Source organism: Bufo gargarizans, chromosome 4 (genome assembly GCF_014858855.1).
Source record: "Bufo gargarizans isolate SCDJY-AF-19 chromosome 4, ASM1485885v1, whole genome shotgun sequence".
In the NCBI taxonomy this organism is placed as follows: Eukaryota; Metazoa; Chordata; class Amphibia; order Anura; family Bufonidae; genus Bufo; species Bufo gargarizans.
In genome coordinates, this window is record NC_058083.1 from 375,775,587 (window position 1) to 375,792,005 (window position 16,419).

Here is a 16,419-nt window from a genome sequence, read left to right on the forward strand (position 1 = left end):
CTGTTCATATAGTCGGTCCAACATATGGAGGGTGGAACTCCAATGGGTGGAAGCGTCGCATATCAGCCTATGTTGGGGGATGCCGTTCTGCCGTTGCAGCTCAAGGAGGATGTGGTCTGCGGTGTATGAGTGGCTGAAGTGCATGCAAAGTTTCCTGGCCATTTTTAGGATGTCTTGCAGATGGGTGGAAGACTTCAGGAACCACTTGACAACTAGATTGAACACATGTGCCATGCAGGGAGCATGGCTCAGCCTTCCTTGATGCAGCACCGACAACTGGATCTTCCCGTTGTCAGTCACCATGGTCCTGATTTTCAGTTGTCGCTAGGAAAGCCAGCAGTCGATTTCTTTCTGAAGGAAACGGAGCAGTTCCTCCCCTGTGTGACTACGTTTGCCCAGGCGCAGAACCGCATGACACCGCCATGCCCTGCACATGTGGAATGCTGGAGGGGCACTGTGACTTGTCCCTGCAGTGGAGTCTGAGGACATGGTGGAGGATGAGGAGGCAGAGGCGGACATTGTCGCAGGACAAATGGTGTGATAACGCGGAGACGGAAGCGGCTTCACCTGGCCAAGTTGCTGGTGTGGCTGTGCAGGAACCACATTCACCCAGTGGGTCATAAGGGACATGTGTTGTCCCTGACCGTAGTTACAGCTCCACCTGTCTGCGCTACCGTGCACTTTGGCAGACATAGACAGGCTCAACGACTGGCCCACTTTCTGTTCTACATATTTGTGCAGGGCTGGTACTGCCTTTTGTGAAAAGAAATGATGGCTTGGGACTCTCCAACTTGGCTTGGCACAATACATCAGTTCTATGAAATGTGCAGAGTCCACCACTTGAAAAGGGAGGGACTGCAGCATCAGCAACTTGGCCAGGAGAACGTTCAGCTTCTGTGCCGTTGGATGCATGCATACATACTGCTATCTCTTGGCAATTGTTTCAGTGATTGATTGCTGGCGGAATGACTGACGAGGAGTAGAAGGAGGAGGAGCTTCAGGACCAGCAGACTATGGGACAGACAGACAGCGTCATTCTGCTGAGCCAGTGGAGCCTCGACTGCCTGCAATGGGGTGCATGTCATGATGTGGACCACCACATCAGAGCCACGATTGTCCCAGGCCACTTTATGATGTTGCTGCATATGTTGTCACAGGGCAGTGGTGCCAACATTGGCACCCTGGCCATGCCTCACCTTCTGCCCACAGATTCAACATATGGCCATGTTCACCTCCTCCGGAGTCTTGACAAAAAACTGCCACACCACTAAGTAGCTGATTTTTATCTCTCCACACTGACTAACTGCTAGTGCTGATGCTTGCGTGAACCCATGCACCACTCCTTTCCGGGCAGCTAGGCTGCTGCGAAGCGGGTGGCTGACGACCTTCCACTGCTGCCACCCTGCTGACTCCCAGCCATGCTACCACGTTGCTGGCTCAGCCGCTGCCTCATGAACAAGCTGTCACCCTCTTCTCCCAATGATGATGAAGCCTCTCCTTCAACTGGCTCCCAAGTGCAATTGTCTTCATCATCATCGAGTAGTGTCTGCAAGTCACTGGTGTCCTCCTCAATGCTCTCTGGGTCAGGAGCCTGATTGCTGGCAACACCCCCCCCCCCCCCCATGCCACTCTGAGGGAACAGCAAATTACAGAGGCAGTTTGAGGACAGGCGAGGGCTCAGGACAAGCTAACTAAGGTTTGTGTCTGACAAACTCACCAACTGTTAGATGGGGGTGTCCAATGTCACTTGGGATTAATTGGATGACCGAGTTAACCAATCAATAACCGCTGGGTTGCTGGTCAAGACACAACCAGTAGATGACACAGGGAGCTCAGGCCTCTCGCTGCGACTCCTGCTGCAACCTCTGCCTGCGCCAGAAACATTTATGCCTCTGCCATTCCTCTGTGCATGTCCTGGCACTTCCCTATCTGACCCAACCCCAATAGCCCATAATATATTTCTCTTTTTGGACAGAAATAGCTCGCTAACCACTTTTAGCACAAATAAACATGAACTGCCTATATATTTATTTTTTTGGACTGAAATAGGCCACTAAATGATTGTAGCGGAATTAAAAACAAAATTGACCTGCGTGTACAGTATATTTATCCTATTCGACTGAAAAAGGCCAATAAATGATTTTAGCGTAAATAAAAGGAAAAGTTAACTGCGTATATTTTTCGCTTTTGCTTCTTACATATGGCAATAAATGATTTTAGCGCAAATAACACCAAAAAGTGAACTGCGTAGATTTTTCTCTTATTGTACTGAACTGGCAATAAATGGTTTGAACGCAAATAACACCAAATGTCAACTGTGTGTATGAAATTACTGCAGAAGTGACCTGAGTAAATACCGTATTTTTCTCCCCATAAGTTTTAGAGGGGGACAATAAGAATTTTTTTTTTTTAATGACACCTCAGTTCAATCCACCAATGAGACCACAATAAGACCTCAGATCAGACCCCCAATCAGACCTCAGCTTAGACCTCAATGTAAATGACCCCCAATCAGACCTCAGATTAGAGCCCTAAGCCTCATATCAGACCCCAGTAGCCTCTCTTCAGCGCCCAGTAACCTTATATATGCCCCCAGTAGCCTCATATATGACCCCAGCAGTCTCTCTTCAGCCCCCAGTAGCCCCATATATGCCCCCCAGTAGCCTCATGTAGGCCCCCAGTAGCCACATATATGCCCCCAGTAGTCTCATATATGCCCTCCGCAGCGTCCATCAGCCTCATATGAAATAAAATAAAAAAACATTCACCTTTCCTGCTCCGGATGTCGCCACTCCTCAACTCCTGCGCTCGGTCCTCTTGCACTAATAAAGCGCTTCCAAAATGAAAGTGCTTCATTAGTACTTGACAGACCGTATACGGAATCAAAATACGGCCCCCTATATGAAACACAAAAAACGTTTGTGTACATGAGCCCTATATGCTTTCAACAGAAATAACTGCAACAGTGCAGTGGTTATATATTTTTTTTGTATTACTGAAATACGCCCTTATATGCTTTCACCAGTAATTACTGCAACAGTGCAGTAGGTATACATTTTTTCTTGTTTTACTGAAATAAGACCACTATACGCTTTCACCAGAAATAACTGCAACAGTGCAGTGGGTATCTATTTCTCTTGTGTTACTGAAATACTGCCCTATACACTTTCAACAGAAATAACTGCAACAGTGCAGTGGGTATATATATATATATTTTATATATATATATATATATATATATATATATATATATATATATATATATATCAGTACAGACCAAAAGTGGACACACCTTCTCATTCAAAGAGTTTTCTTTATTTTCATGACTATGAAAATTGTAGATTCACACTGAAGGCATCAAAACTATGAATTAACACATGTGGAATTATATACATAACAAAAAAGTGTGAAACAACAGAAAATATGTCATATTCTAGGTTCTTCAAAGTAGCCACCTTTTGCTTTGATTACTGTTTTGTACACTCTTGGCATTCTCTTGATGAGCTTCAAGAGGTAGTCACCTGAAATGGTCTTCCAACAGTCTTGAAGGAGTTCCCAGAGATGCTTAGCACTTGTTGGCCCTTTTGCCTTCACTCTGCGGTCCAGCTCACCCCAAACCATCTCAATTGGGTTCAGGTCCGGTGACTGTGGAGGCCAGGTCATCTGGCACAGCACCCATCACTCTCCTTCATGGTCAAATAGCCCTTACACAGCCTGGAGGTGTGTCTGGGGTCATTGTTCTGTTGAAAAATAAACGATGGTCCAACTAAACGCAAACCGGATGGAATAGCATGCCGCTGCAAGATGCTGTGGTAGCCATGCTGGTTCAGTATGCCTTCAATTTCAACAGTGTCACCAGCAAAGCACCCCCACACCATCACATGTCCTCCTCCATGCTTCACGGTGGGAACCAGGCATGTAGATCCATCCGTTCACCTTTTCTGCGTCGCACAAAGACACAGTGGTTGGAACCAAAGATCTCAAATTTGGACTCATCAGACCAAAGCACAGATTTCCACTGGTCTAATGTCCATTCCTTGGGTTCTTTAGCCCAAACAAGTCTCTTCTGCTTGTTGCCTGTCCTTAGCAGTGGTTTCCTAGCAGATATTCTACCATGAAGGCCTGATTCACACAGTCTCCTCTTAACAGTTGTTCTAGAGATGTGTCTGCTGCTAGAACTCCGTGTGGCAGTGACCTGGGCTTTAATCTGAGCTGCTGTTAACCTGCGATTTCTGAGGCTGGTGACTCGGATGAAGTTATCCTCCGCAGCAGAGGTGACTCTTGGCCTTCCTTTCCTAGGGCGGTCCGCATGTGAGCCAGTTTCTTTGTAGCGCTTGATAGTTTTTGTGACTTCACTTGAGGACACTTTCAAAGTTTTCCCAATTTTTCGGACTGACTGACCTTCATTTCTTAAAGTAATGATGGCCACTCGTTTTTCTTTACTTAGAATTTGTATTATGGCAAGAAAAAAGCAGCTAACAGTCTATTCAGTAGGACTATCAGCTTTGTATCCACCTGACTTCTCCACAACGCAACTGATGGTCCTGTCACGGAAGGTGTACAGAAAACTGGAAGACACAAAATGAAGATCCTACTGACTGGATCCAAAACTAAGGAACAAAAGGGAGAGCCCTGCAACAGACCTGCAAACAACAAGCAAAACAAAAGGAACCTCAAGGAGGAGGTTCTGAAGGACGTCTGTCAGAGCTTCTCAGATGTCTGGTGGTGACAGTACCCCTCCTTCTACGAGTGGACTCCGGACACTCGGAGCCCACCTTCTCAGGATCGGACCTATGGAAAGCCCTGATGAGACGAGTGGCCTTAATGTCCGTCACTGGTACCCACATCCTCTCCTCAGGACCATAACCCTCCCAATGAACGAGGTACCGGAGAGAACCGCGGACAACACGAGAATCCACAATCCTAGAGACCTGAAATTCAAGATTACCATCAACCACAATCGGAGGAGGAGGCAAAGACTAGGGTACAATGGGTTGGACATAAGGTTTTAATAAGGACTTATGAAAAACATTATGGATCTTCCAAGTCTGAGGAAGATCAAGACGGTAGGACACAGGATTGATGACGGACAAGATTTTGTAAGGCCCAATAAACTTAGGACCCAACTTCCAGGAGGGAACCTTCAATTTGATATTAAATAGACAACCACACCAGATCACCAACATTCATGTCCGGACCAGGCACGCGTCTCTCTTATCCGCCACACGCTTATATCTCTCACTCATGCTCTTTAGATTATCCTGAATCTTTTGCCAAATAGATGACAAAGACGAGGAGAATCTGTCCTCATCAGGTAAACCAGAAGACCCCTCTCCAGAGAATGTCCCAAACTGCGGATGAAACCCATATGCACCAAAAAAGGTGACTTATCAGAGGACTCCTGACGACGGTTATTTAAAGCAAACTCAGCAAAGGGACAAAAAAGAACACCAATCCTCCTGATTCTCCGCCACAAAACAGCGCAGATATGTCTCCAGATTCTGATTGACGCGCTCTGTCTGACCATTCGACTGCGGGTGGAAAGCAGAAGAGAATGACAACCGAACCCCCAAGTGAGAACAGAAAGCCTTCCAGAATCTGGAAACAAACTTGCGCCCCTATCAGAGACTATGTCTGAAGGAATACCATGCAATTTGACAATGTGATCAATAAATGCCTGCGCCAGCGTCTTAGCATTGGGCAAGCCAGGAAAAGGAATGAAATGCACCATTTTGCTAAAACGGTCCACCACCACCAGAATCACAGTCTTCCCCGAGGAACGAGGCAGGTCCGTAATGAAGTCCATGACAGATGTGTCCAAGGACGGGAAGGAATGGGTAACGGAAGGAGAGGACCTGATGGCCGTGAATGAGGGACTTTGGCACGAGCGCAGGTCTCACAGGCTGCCACAAAACCCTCAACCGACTTACGAAGCGCCCGCCACCAGAATCTCAGAGCGATGAGATCCACTGTGGCTCTTGCCCCCGGGTGCCCAGCAAGGACAGTATCGTGGTGTTCCTTAAAAATCTTGTGTCTTAAAGCGAGAGGCACAAACAACCTCCCAGGAGGACAAAGATCAGGAGCCTCTGACTGGTCTACCTGAACCTCTGCCTCAAATTCAGGATAAAGAGCAGAGACCACCACACCTTCAGCCAAAATGGTACCCGGGTCTTCAAAATTTCCACCTCTCGGAAAACAACATGACAGGGCATCTGCCTTCACATTCTTAACCCCAGGGCGGAACGTGACAACAAAATTAAACCTTGAAAAGAACAAAGACCATCTGGCCTGTCTCGGGTTCAGATGCTTGGCTGACTCCCAGTAGGCCAGATTCTTATGGTCAGTAAACACGGTAATAGGGTGTCTGGCTCCCTCTAGCCAATGGCGCCATTCCTCAAAAGCCAACTTGATGGCCAACAACTCCCTATCCCCCACATTGTAATTTCTCTCTGCGGAGGAGAGTTTCTTCGAGAAAAAGGCACACGGTCGCCATTTGGCAGGAGAGGGACCCTGAGACAAGACCGCACCCACACCCACCTCAGAAGCATCAACCTCAACTATGAAGGGTAGAGAAATATCAGGTTCTACCAAGATGGGAGCGGAAGCAAAACTCTCCTTGATATTAGAAAAGGCCTTACGCGCCTCTACCGACCAGGAGGAAAAATCTACCCCCTTTCTAGTCATATCAGTGAGTGGTTTAACAACAGAGCAATAATTCAAAATAAACTTCCTGTAATAATTGGCAAAACCCAAAAAACGCATCAGCGCCTTCTGATTCTCATGAAGCTCCCACTCAAGTACAGAGCGGACCTTCTCGGGGTCCATGCGAAAACCAGAAGCGGAGAGAAGAAACCCCAGAAATTGAATTTCTGGAACAGCAAACATACATTTTTCCAGTTTAGCGTACAATTTATTCTCCCGCAGGATGAGCAAGACCTGACGTAAGTGTTCCTTATAAGTTTTGAAATCAGGAGAAAAAAATGTCATCTAGATACACTAGTATAAATTTCCCCATTAAATGATAAAAAATGCTGTTCACAAAATGCTGAAAGACGGCTGGAGCATTCATCAAACCATAAGGCATAACCAAATTCTCAAAATGGCCCTCAGGGGTATTGAAGGCCGTCTTCCATTCGTCTCCCTCTCTGACCCTGACCAGGTTGTATGCCCCTCTTAGATCCAACTTGGAAAAAACTTTAGCCCCAACAATCTGATTAAACAGGTCCGGGATCAGAGGAAGCAGATAAGGGTCACGAATTGTGATACTGTTCAGCTCCCTGAAATCCAGAAATGGTCTTAAAGAACCATCTTTATTCTTAACAAAGAAAAAACAGAGGCAACAGGTGACTTCGAGGGTCGTATGTGTCCCTTTCTCAGACTCTCAGAGATATAAGCACGCATAGCGACCCTTTCAGGTTGGGAGAGATTGTATAAATGAGATTTAGGCAGCTTGTCGCCTGGGGTAAGATTAATAGGGCAATCGTACACCACTCTCAAGTCCTGAACACCACTCTCAGAGAAGACATCCGAAAATTCAGAGAGAAAAGATGGTACAGTCTTAGTAGAAACCTCAGAAACAGATGTCAATTCTCTCTGCAAAAGTCACTCCAACCATTTATTTGCCTCGCTTGCCAATCAATGGTGGGGTTATGTTTAGTGAGCCAGGGTAGCCCCAACACTAGAGGAGTAGGCAACCCGCTTAGGACAAAACATGACACATCCTCAACATGAGTATCACTCACAATCAAACGGATATTGTGAACTATGCCCTTTAACGATTTCTGAGAAAGTGGAACGGAATCAATAGCAAAAACAGGTATATCCTTTCCCAAAGTGCATACCTGGAAACCATGAGTTATAGCAAATTGATTATCAATGAGATTGACAGCTGCTCCACTATCTACAAAAATCTCACAAAAAAATGTTCTTGCTCTCTAGCGCCACCCTGGCAGGTAGGACAAAACGGGAACTACAAGCAAACGGAAAACCTTCAATTTCCGCATCATCCTTGCCAATAGTAACAGATGAAACATTTTTAGAGGATTTTTTTCTTTCAAAAAACTGCCTGAATCTCCTAGAGGGACAAACATTTGCCAAATGATTTATACCCCCACAACAGAAACAAACCCTCCTATGAGGGCTGAATCTTCTATTGTCAGAGGCAATCAAACCCAGCTGCATGGGCTCCTGCTCAGATGGGATTAAGAGCGACTGAGACCCCTGTGCACTGAATGAGACCGCCGCACTGTCCTTGGACTGAGTATGACAGGAAGGAGTGATCTCTCCTCTCTCTCTAAGACGCCTGTCAATATGAACGGCCCGAGACATGGCAGAGTCCAAGGAGGTAGGTCTCTCATGAAAGGCAAATGCATCTTTTAATCCCTCTGAAAGACCATGGCAAAATTGACTTCGGAGTGCAGCATCATTCCAACCAGTATCAGCTGCCCATCTCCGAAATTCTGAACAGTATATCTCTGCGGACTGTTTACCCTGGCATAAAAGACGTTGTCTAGACTCAGCCAGAGCAATACGATCTGGATCATCATATATCTGACCCAGGGCTAAAAAAAATTCCTCCACTGAACGGAGGGGCCGTGCCCCCTCCAGCAGCGAAAAGGCCCAGGACTGAGCGTTATCCCTGAGCAGCGAGATGATGATCCCCACCCTCCGCTCCTCATCACCAGAGGAATGGGGAAGTAGGCGAAAATTGAGTTTGCAAGCCTCTCTAAAACAAACAAAATTCTCACTACCCCCAGAGAACGTATCCGGGAGCGAGATCTTAGGCTCAGAACAAACTCCATGAACGCAAGCTGAACCGGTCACCTGAAACTGAGAAAGAGTCTTACGGATATCTGCTACCTCCAATGAAAGACCCTGCATGTGTTCAGTCAAAAGTGAAACCAGATCCATGCTTGAGACTGTTTTGGCGGTTGATAATGTCATGAAACGTGTACAGAAAACTGGAAGACAGAAAATGAAGATCCGACTGACTAGATCCAAAACTAAGGAACAAAAGGGAGAGCCCTGCAACAGACCTGGCTCTCTCCCTAACTGCTCAGCCTATGCGAAAATCTTAATGGTAGATGATCGCATATCCTCTTACCTCGACTGTATAAAACCTGAACACCCTATAATAGTGAGGGGACACGACCACCGGCTCCCTACACTTGATACGGAGGGAGTCAGGGTCACCTGGGATCCAGCAAATAGGAAAACACAAATGAATGAACAAAACTTATCTGTAGAAGACTCAGTAGTAGCATCAGCATGCACACACTCCAGGAAGTAATATAAACTGCAAAGTGATGCAGTATGGGAAGGGATTTAAAGGGATGCGATCAGTGCAACTACATGACAGCTGAGAGAGGCTAACGAGATAAGAAAATGAAAGCAAAACAAAAGGAACCTCAAGGAGGAGGTTCTGAAGGATGTCTGTCAGAGCTTCTCAGATGTCTGATGGTGACAGGTCCCAATCCCATTTATAAGGCAAGAAATCCCATTTATTAAACCTGACAGGGCACACCTGTGAAGTGAAAACCATTTCAGGTGACTACCTCTTGAAGCTCATCAAGAGAATGCCAAGAGTGTGCAAAGCAGTAATCAAAGCAAAAAGTGGCTACTTTGAAGATCCTAGAATATTACATATTTTCTGTTGTTTCACCCTTTTTTGTTATGTGTATAATTCCACATGTGTTAATTCATAGTTTTGATGCCTTTAGTGTGAATCTACAATTTTCATAGTCATGAAAATAAAGAAAACTCTTTGAATGAGAATGTGTGTCCAAACTTTTGGTCTGTACTGAATATAGAGGGAAGACTGGATGAGGGTATATCATGTGTATAGATGGAGAACTGGAGAAGGAAATGTAATGTGTAATGTGTATATGGCAGAGGAGGAATGGAGGAGATTATATAATGTATATAGATACAGGAGAGGAGGGTATATAATGTATATAGAGGGAAGACTGGAGGAGTGTATGCAATGTATACAGAGGGAGGACTGTATATAGTGTATATAGAGAGACGAATGGGGAGGGTATATTGTATATAGAGTGAGGACTGTAGAATGGTATATAATGTGTAGAGGAGGAATGGAGGAGGGTATATAATAAAGGATTCACCTAGCCTTCCTGCTGCCTGAGGCGAAAAATGAAACCGCTCCCTAACCCCTTCCCTTCAGTTCATGGCCCTTCAGCTGCCCCCCCTCTTGGCCCTACCTGGTGCTGCCTAAGGTGATTGCTTCACCTGGCCTCATTGGTGGTGCACCGCTGTACGGTATATTATGTGCATACGGTACAGGAGGAATGGAGGCGAGTATATAATGTATATAGAGAGAGGACCGAATGAGTGTATATTTTTTAAGTCAGATAATTTTTATTAAACATTTTCATATTGTGTACAAAAAATAGGGGGAGCAGCATCCCAGAAAATACCCTGGTGATGGTTCGAACTAGGGAGCAGGTCTGATACCTCCGGAAGATTTTTGCTTATAATTGAAGTTCTTTTATTAATGGTGATCTTTATTTTTTCAGCAGAAGGAAATGTCAGGGAACACAAAAGATGTGTTTGAAGATATATTGGAAGAGCGACGAGTGTCAAGCGATCTGCGATGTGCTATGAAGAGTTTTACACCAGTTATCTATCAGAATCTTACTCCATGCCACCCAAGTGCTCTTAAGACCATTGTCATGGAGTCTGACGATCTACAGCAAGCCATTAAAAAGGTGGGCAGCTTGAAACTGTTTTCATAGAGCCAGTTATTTTTAGAAAGATGAAAAGTGAAGGATATTCACAGTGGCTGGTTTTGGGGTGGCCCCAATGATACACTGGGTTCCCCGGACACCGTAGATGCATCACCACATGTTGCTGCTCTCCAGAAGGGATGGTAAGATGTGGTGCACCCCAATGGGAAATAAGTCCATAGCGACAGGGTCTGCAGTAATCTAGTGTGCTTTTTTTAACTGGAGGAATTCAGGTGCAAAACATTAAATGCAAGACATAGGGCTGGCTTCTCCCGTCTCCTCCCTGGCAGAAGAAGGGTTTGTTGCTGAGGAAGGGCCTGAGCTACAGTAGCTGTCCCCTGTACCAGAACGCTGGTACCCTACTCAAAGGCTGGGGATCCAGGGTCTGTAACACAGTATCCCCATCTCAGCGTCTTCTGTTCACTCAATAGTCTGGCAGAATCCCCCTCCTCTGAACACTGGTTCCTAACTGCAGAACAGTAGAGGCTCTAACTGCTCCTTATATACAGTTTCTAGCTGAACTAGAAGCCTCTAGTGGGAGGGTTGGGGAGGAGAAACTCAGCACAAACAGTTGCAAAGTTCCCACTCCTATCTGTCGTAGACCTACATTAGAGCTTCAATGATACTCAATAGCAATGACACAGCCGTTTTTCCAGACAAAAACAAGTTTCCAGACATAACAACAGAGCCCAGAATAGGTCATCAGCATCTGATTGGTGGGGGTCTGACACCTGGGACCCCTGCTGATCAGCAGTTTGAGGAGGCAGTTGCGCTTTCAGTAGCTCTTAGACCTTCTCTCAGCTTTTCCTAGGCCAGTGACGACGATATGTACATCAGTCACGTGCCCTAGGCGCAGCTCAACCCCATAGGAAAGGAATGGGGCTGAGTACGATATCAAGCATAACTGCTATACAATGTATGGTGCTGGGCGTGATGAGCATGGAGAAAGCCGCAACGCTCACAGGAACATCGGTGTCTTCTCAAACAGCTGTTCGGAGGATAGATCATCAGTTTTAAGATGTTGGAAAACCCTTTAAATAAACATATTTTAGGTCTAGTGGCCAGTGTGACAATTGCAGGATTATATACTGTACAAACATGAACATGTGATTTAAACAATAGGTAATTTTCTGATAAAACATTCCCGCTTGTACCCCAGAAACCCAGCTAAGACTTCTTTCAAACAAAAGTTATGAGTTCCGGCAGGCTGTTTCAGCAGAGAACAGTTTGTCCGACCCCATTATAGTTGATGGATGGGGCCGGCAGGCATTGCGTTAACATGTGGTAATGTCGGATCCAAAGAGTTCTGGCAGGCTGTCGTCTGCTGTAACTGCCTGCCAGAACTGATAACTAAAACTAACCTTAGAAGTGGTGTCGGTTTCAGTTATAATTTACTCCAGTTTCTAGTATAAATTCTAGTAAATTTGACAGGCTGTGATGGGCTTGCCCCCTCTACTAAGATCCTCCCTCATTTAAAGAAACGTGTCAAAAGCCAAAGAGAAGCAAAACATAACTTTTTTATTCATTTATTTATTTATTGCTCAAAATGCAATTTCTGCAAATACTTGCAATTTTTCTATGCTAGAAAATTGGTATACATAACACTTTTGTTAATGACCAATATTTTATGTTCCTTTTGACTTTTAAAACTGTAGAACATCTATGCATCCCATGATCTTAACACTTATGCCCTATCCACAGGATAGTGGATAAGTGTAAAATCGCTGCGTGCCAGACTGCTGAGAAAACGTAATGACCCTCTTAGCAATAATGGAAACAGAGGTCACAGAGACCCCTATGAGAATGAATTGGTGGTGCGCAGGCATGAGCCCTGCTCCATTCACCTCTATGGACTGTCAAGTGTAATACTCCAGAGTGGTATTACCACCTCTGTGTGGCCCCTACTACCTCCTATGGTTAAACTTGTGACATCATGTGTATTTATTCCAGGTCCTGTATAATGTGCATATTCTGTTCCCTGTAATGTTATGTTTAACATGTAATGTGCCTGGTTTACCAGCAGATGTCGGCAGTATTGGCAGAGATAGTTTGTCTAGAGTGGAACCTTTCTATCCATTCTAGCCCTCTCTAGAGAAAGAGGAGTTCTAGTTAGTGAGGGCAGAGTAGCTTACCCCCTGTGAGGGGAATGAGCAGGCCCTCGTCCTTTCTGGATGAGCTGGCCAAAGTTGAGAGTACCCCCTGCAAGGGGAAAACTGTGTTCCAGCCAGCGGAGCACTGTCTGCTCTGCTGGGCACTGAGGCCTAAGCTGAATGCCTCCAGTGTCGAGAGTAAAGATTCCCTGAATAAAGGCAGGAATAAAGATACAGTGACAAAGAGAAAGATAAAAATACAGCTCAAGATAAAGGGAGAGTCGGACTACAGAAAGGCAAGTACAGCAAAAAGGAAAAGTTTCTATTTAATCTGATAGCACAGCAGGACAAAAGGAAGAGTGACAGATGTAGCAGAGCCAAATGTGTTTGCCTGCCAAAACCTATGCCAAAGCTGGTGACCAAGATAAAGTTTGGAAGATTGTTCCTCTGATGCAAGTTCATTCAAGTAAAGCTGTTTTTAACGTTAATACAAAGTGTGGACTCAATTCATTTCTTCATCCCCTTCAACATCTATCCCTTGCTCTGCAGCGGGCAATGGACCACCACGCCTGGGGTTCCAGGATATCCAGGTAGGAGCACTGTGACAAGTGCACAGCCATAACACCTAAAGGGACACTATAGACAACCCTTACACCACTTTGGCATTCCTACACCTGGGTACCACCAGTGCTATCTACTTAGGGGGACCCAGTCCCTCGTTGCTGAAACGCAACTGGCATCACAACAAACTTTTAAGCACTCTCTTAACATCTTAAAGAGAACCCGAGCTGTTGGCGGCCCCTTGCTGCCTCCCGCCCGCCGCACAAGTACTGGCTCGGTGCTATTTCCAGCAGTCCGATAGAAGTGAATGGAGTGGTGATCACATGCTTGTGTTTTTTTATATGCAGTTTTCATGGCTTGGTATTTACCAATGAGCACAGTAGGGAAATAATGCCCCCTGGCCACAACTGTGTGAATATTGCTGCATATATACTCCTAAAGTCAACTTCCTTTCTCTTTTTATATCCTGGATGCTGCGGTCAACAGATTAGTGTGGAATCTGGTGAACCATTTAGTGTCATTCAAAAACAAGCATCTCGGATCCTTGATGAAATGGGCCATAACTTGAAACTGGGAGCTATCAGACTCTTTGCCCTCAGCTTGAGTAAAATCTTCAAAAGGCTTTACTCAAAAGTGTTTGTCAACCTGGAAGGTGTTCAGAGGGTAAGTGATGTCACCAATTAACATTCATAATAAAGATTGCTTAAAGAATTTTAAATCTCTTGTAATCATGATGTGTTTTATTATAATGTATTCCAAAACGGTTCAATATTAGCTGGCTTACATTGAAATTTGAAAAACTGGAAAGTTTTACTTTCATATAGATATGGATAGTGCATGTGTACAGGGGCTGTCTCAATTAGAATGAGGGTCCAATGTCCCCGTGTATAAATGAATGAACTTTTGAGCATGGGAGCCGCTGCTTGATTAAATTCTGAAACTGAAACCTACTTCATAGACACTCCATTCATAAGGGGGACACATCATATGATCATATTGGCCCAGAGCTCACACCGCTTGCGAATACGTAGGTGATTTAGGTGTTAATCTTGGAACAACCCCTTGTTGAGGGTAATCTATTGATGAATTTAATTTATTTGTATGTTGTGTTTTGCAGTTGGGAAAAGCTATTCAAGAGCATCCCGTTGTGCTAATGCCAAGTCATCGGAGTTATGTTGACTTCTTGTTAATATCGTACATTATGTTCATTTATGACTTGGCCATTCCAGTCATTGCAGCAGGGGAAGGTAACTCCATCTGCATATGTTCACATACTAGGGTTTTGTCGCTTTTGCTGCCTGCGTGTAAATGAGAATCCTTCAATTCTTCTGATTTTGAAAACCATTAATATATGGGGTTAGGTGGAATACCAGAGTATTAAAAATATACTTGATATTGGAATGCTGTTGTGTAATAGCTGTTCTGAGCATCACAGCCTTGTCTCATCTTGGTGCCATCTATTCCTAGGTATATGCACATAGCCATTTATAATGTAAAAGAAAATGTAATTAATCTAACCAGGCGTACTGGTCAGCGGAACTGCATATAAGCATTAATTATTTATATTAAACTGAGCGCAGGCCCGGCATGCAGATCAACGGACCAGCATGTAAACATGAATTATTCATATTAAACCCTTCTGTCCCAGCACTGTACATGTATGGCAAATGGAGGGGTTTGAAATGTCTGCAACCGGCGATAATGAAAAACACGGACATTTAACCCTTTAGATGTTGTTGTCAAATGTGACCACGGAATCTAAATGCAGAAAAACTAGAAAGTGTGCGCTTTTATGTCAGGAACAGCTCTCCCATGTGGCAATCGAAGAGAACCAGCATATCACACCTGTAGTTCTTATGGATGCCTGCAGGTGGCCTTCTATGGGGATGAGCTGTGCCTAGGCCTTATGACCAATGAATGTCATGACCAAAGGATAGGTCATTGTCACAAATATTTATTTATCACAAATATTTAGACAGCACTCCTTTGTTGGTGATAATTAAATGATTTTATTTCATGTGATTTCAGCCGGAATAGGTGGTTTATCAGTTGCAACGTTTCAGGCATAATAATCGCCCTTCATCAGGCTGACAAGACATAATGTACAGAAAGAAAAAATTCATATGGTGATCATAGAAATCAAAAATACATGATAATATAAATAGATGCACAAAAAATTCATATGGTGATCATAGAAATCAAAAATACATGATGATATAAATAGATGCACAAATACATGATTATACAGCTAAAAATATAACATGAAAAAGAGAGAGGGGGCTCTCTGGACGTTTTATATGGTAATGTTAAAATCACATATGCCATACATATTCCAAGGCGCTCCGTTCTATACAGTAGCACTGGGTGCAAATGTGCTAGATACAAGAGTGCTGATACTGTACGTGGTGTGCACTGTGGCCAACGGAAAAAACAATTGCCCCAGAGCACAACAGTACATCCGTTGAGACATCTATTGTGGCATAGAATATTTTTTTTTTCCTGTTATGGCAGCAAGCCATATAGCTACATATAAAGGCTAGATTTGGATGGCGGGGCAGTCGGGGCGCACCTGCGGCAGAGGGGCTGCCACCGGTTAGTCCCAAGCGTCACACCATTCAAATAGGACTGAGACAACATGAAACAGTGCATAGTAGAGATAAGAGGGGAAAGAACTCCTAGGAGTGCATAATAAACCTTCTAAGGATGGAATATCACGAGGCAGAGGAGGCTTCTGGGATATCGAGGACAAGTACAGGATAACAAGTTACACTGCAAAATATTCAGGCATTAAGGCATCGGTAAATGACTCACCACTCTGAGGACCACACTAGGTATACAGCCGGCGCTTGTTTGCATGTGGGGTGCGCCATCTTTAAGTATTCCCTGGTGTACTGTGGTAGGTGGGTGGGAGTCATGTGGTGCAGGTGGTGGGCGGGCCCAGTCGCCGAAGCAAGGCCTGGAATTCAGAGCGCATTCCGACATGTGTAAGTATGCCGGTGCGTCACTTCCGTGATTCGGACTAGTAC

At 44.8% G+C, this 16,419-nt stretch overlaps 1 protein-coding gene across 4 annotated transcripts in view; it reads left to right on the top strand.

Moving 5' to 3' along the window:
* Positions 1-16,419, top strand: part of LOC122935744 (dihydroxyacetone phosphate acyltransferase-like) — a 477,317-nt gene that overhangs the window by 48,846 nt on the left and 412,052 nt on the right. For 3 of the 4 annotated variants that reach the window (XM_044291607.1, XM_044291609.1, XM_044291610.1), the window contains exons 2-4: positions 10,533-10,724; positions 13,880-14,056; positions 14,511-14,640. In XM_044291607.1, the coding sequence (XP_044147542.1) occupies positions 10,533-10,724; positions 13,880-14,056; positions 14,511-14,640 (499 nt within the window). The remainder of the gene's footprint in view (positions 1-10,532; positions 10,725-13,879; positions 14,057-14,510; positions 14,641-16,419) is intronic. The other variant, XM_044291608.1, reaches the window with a different exon arrangement.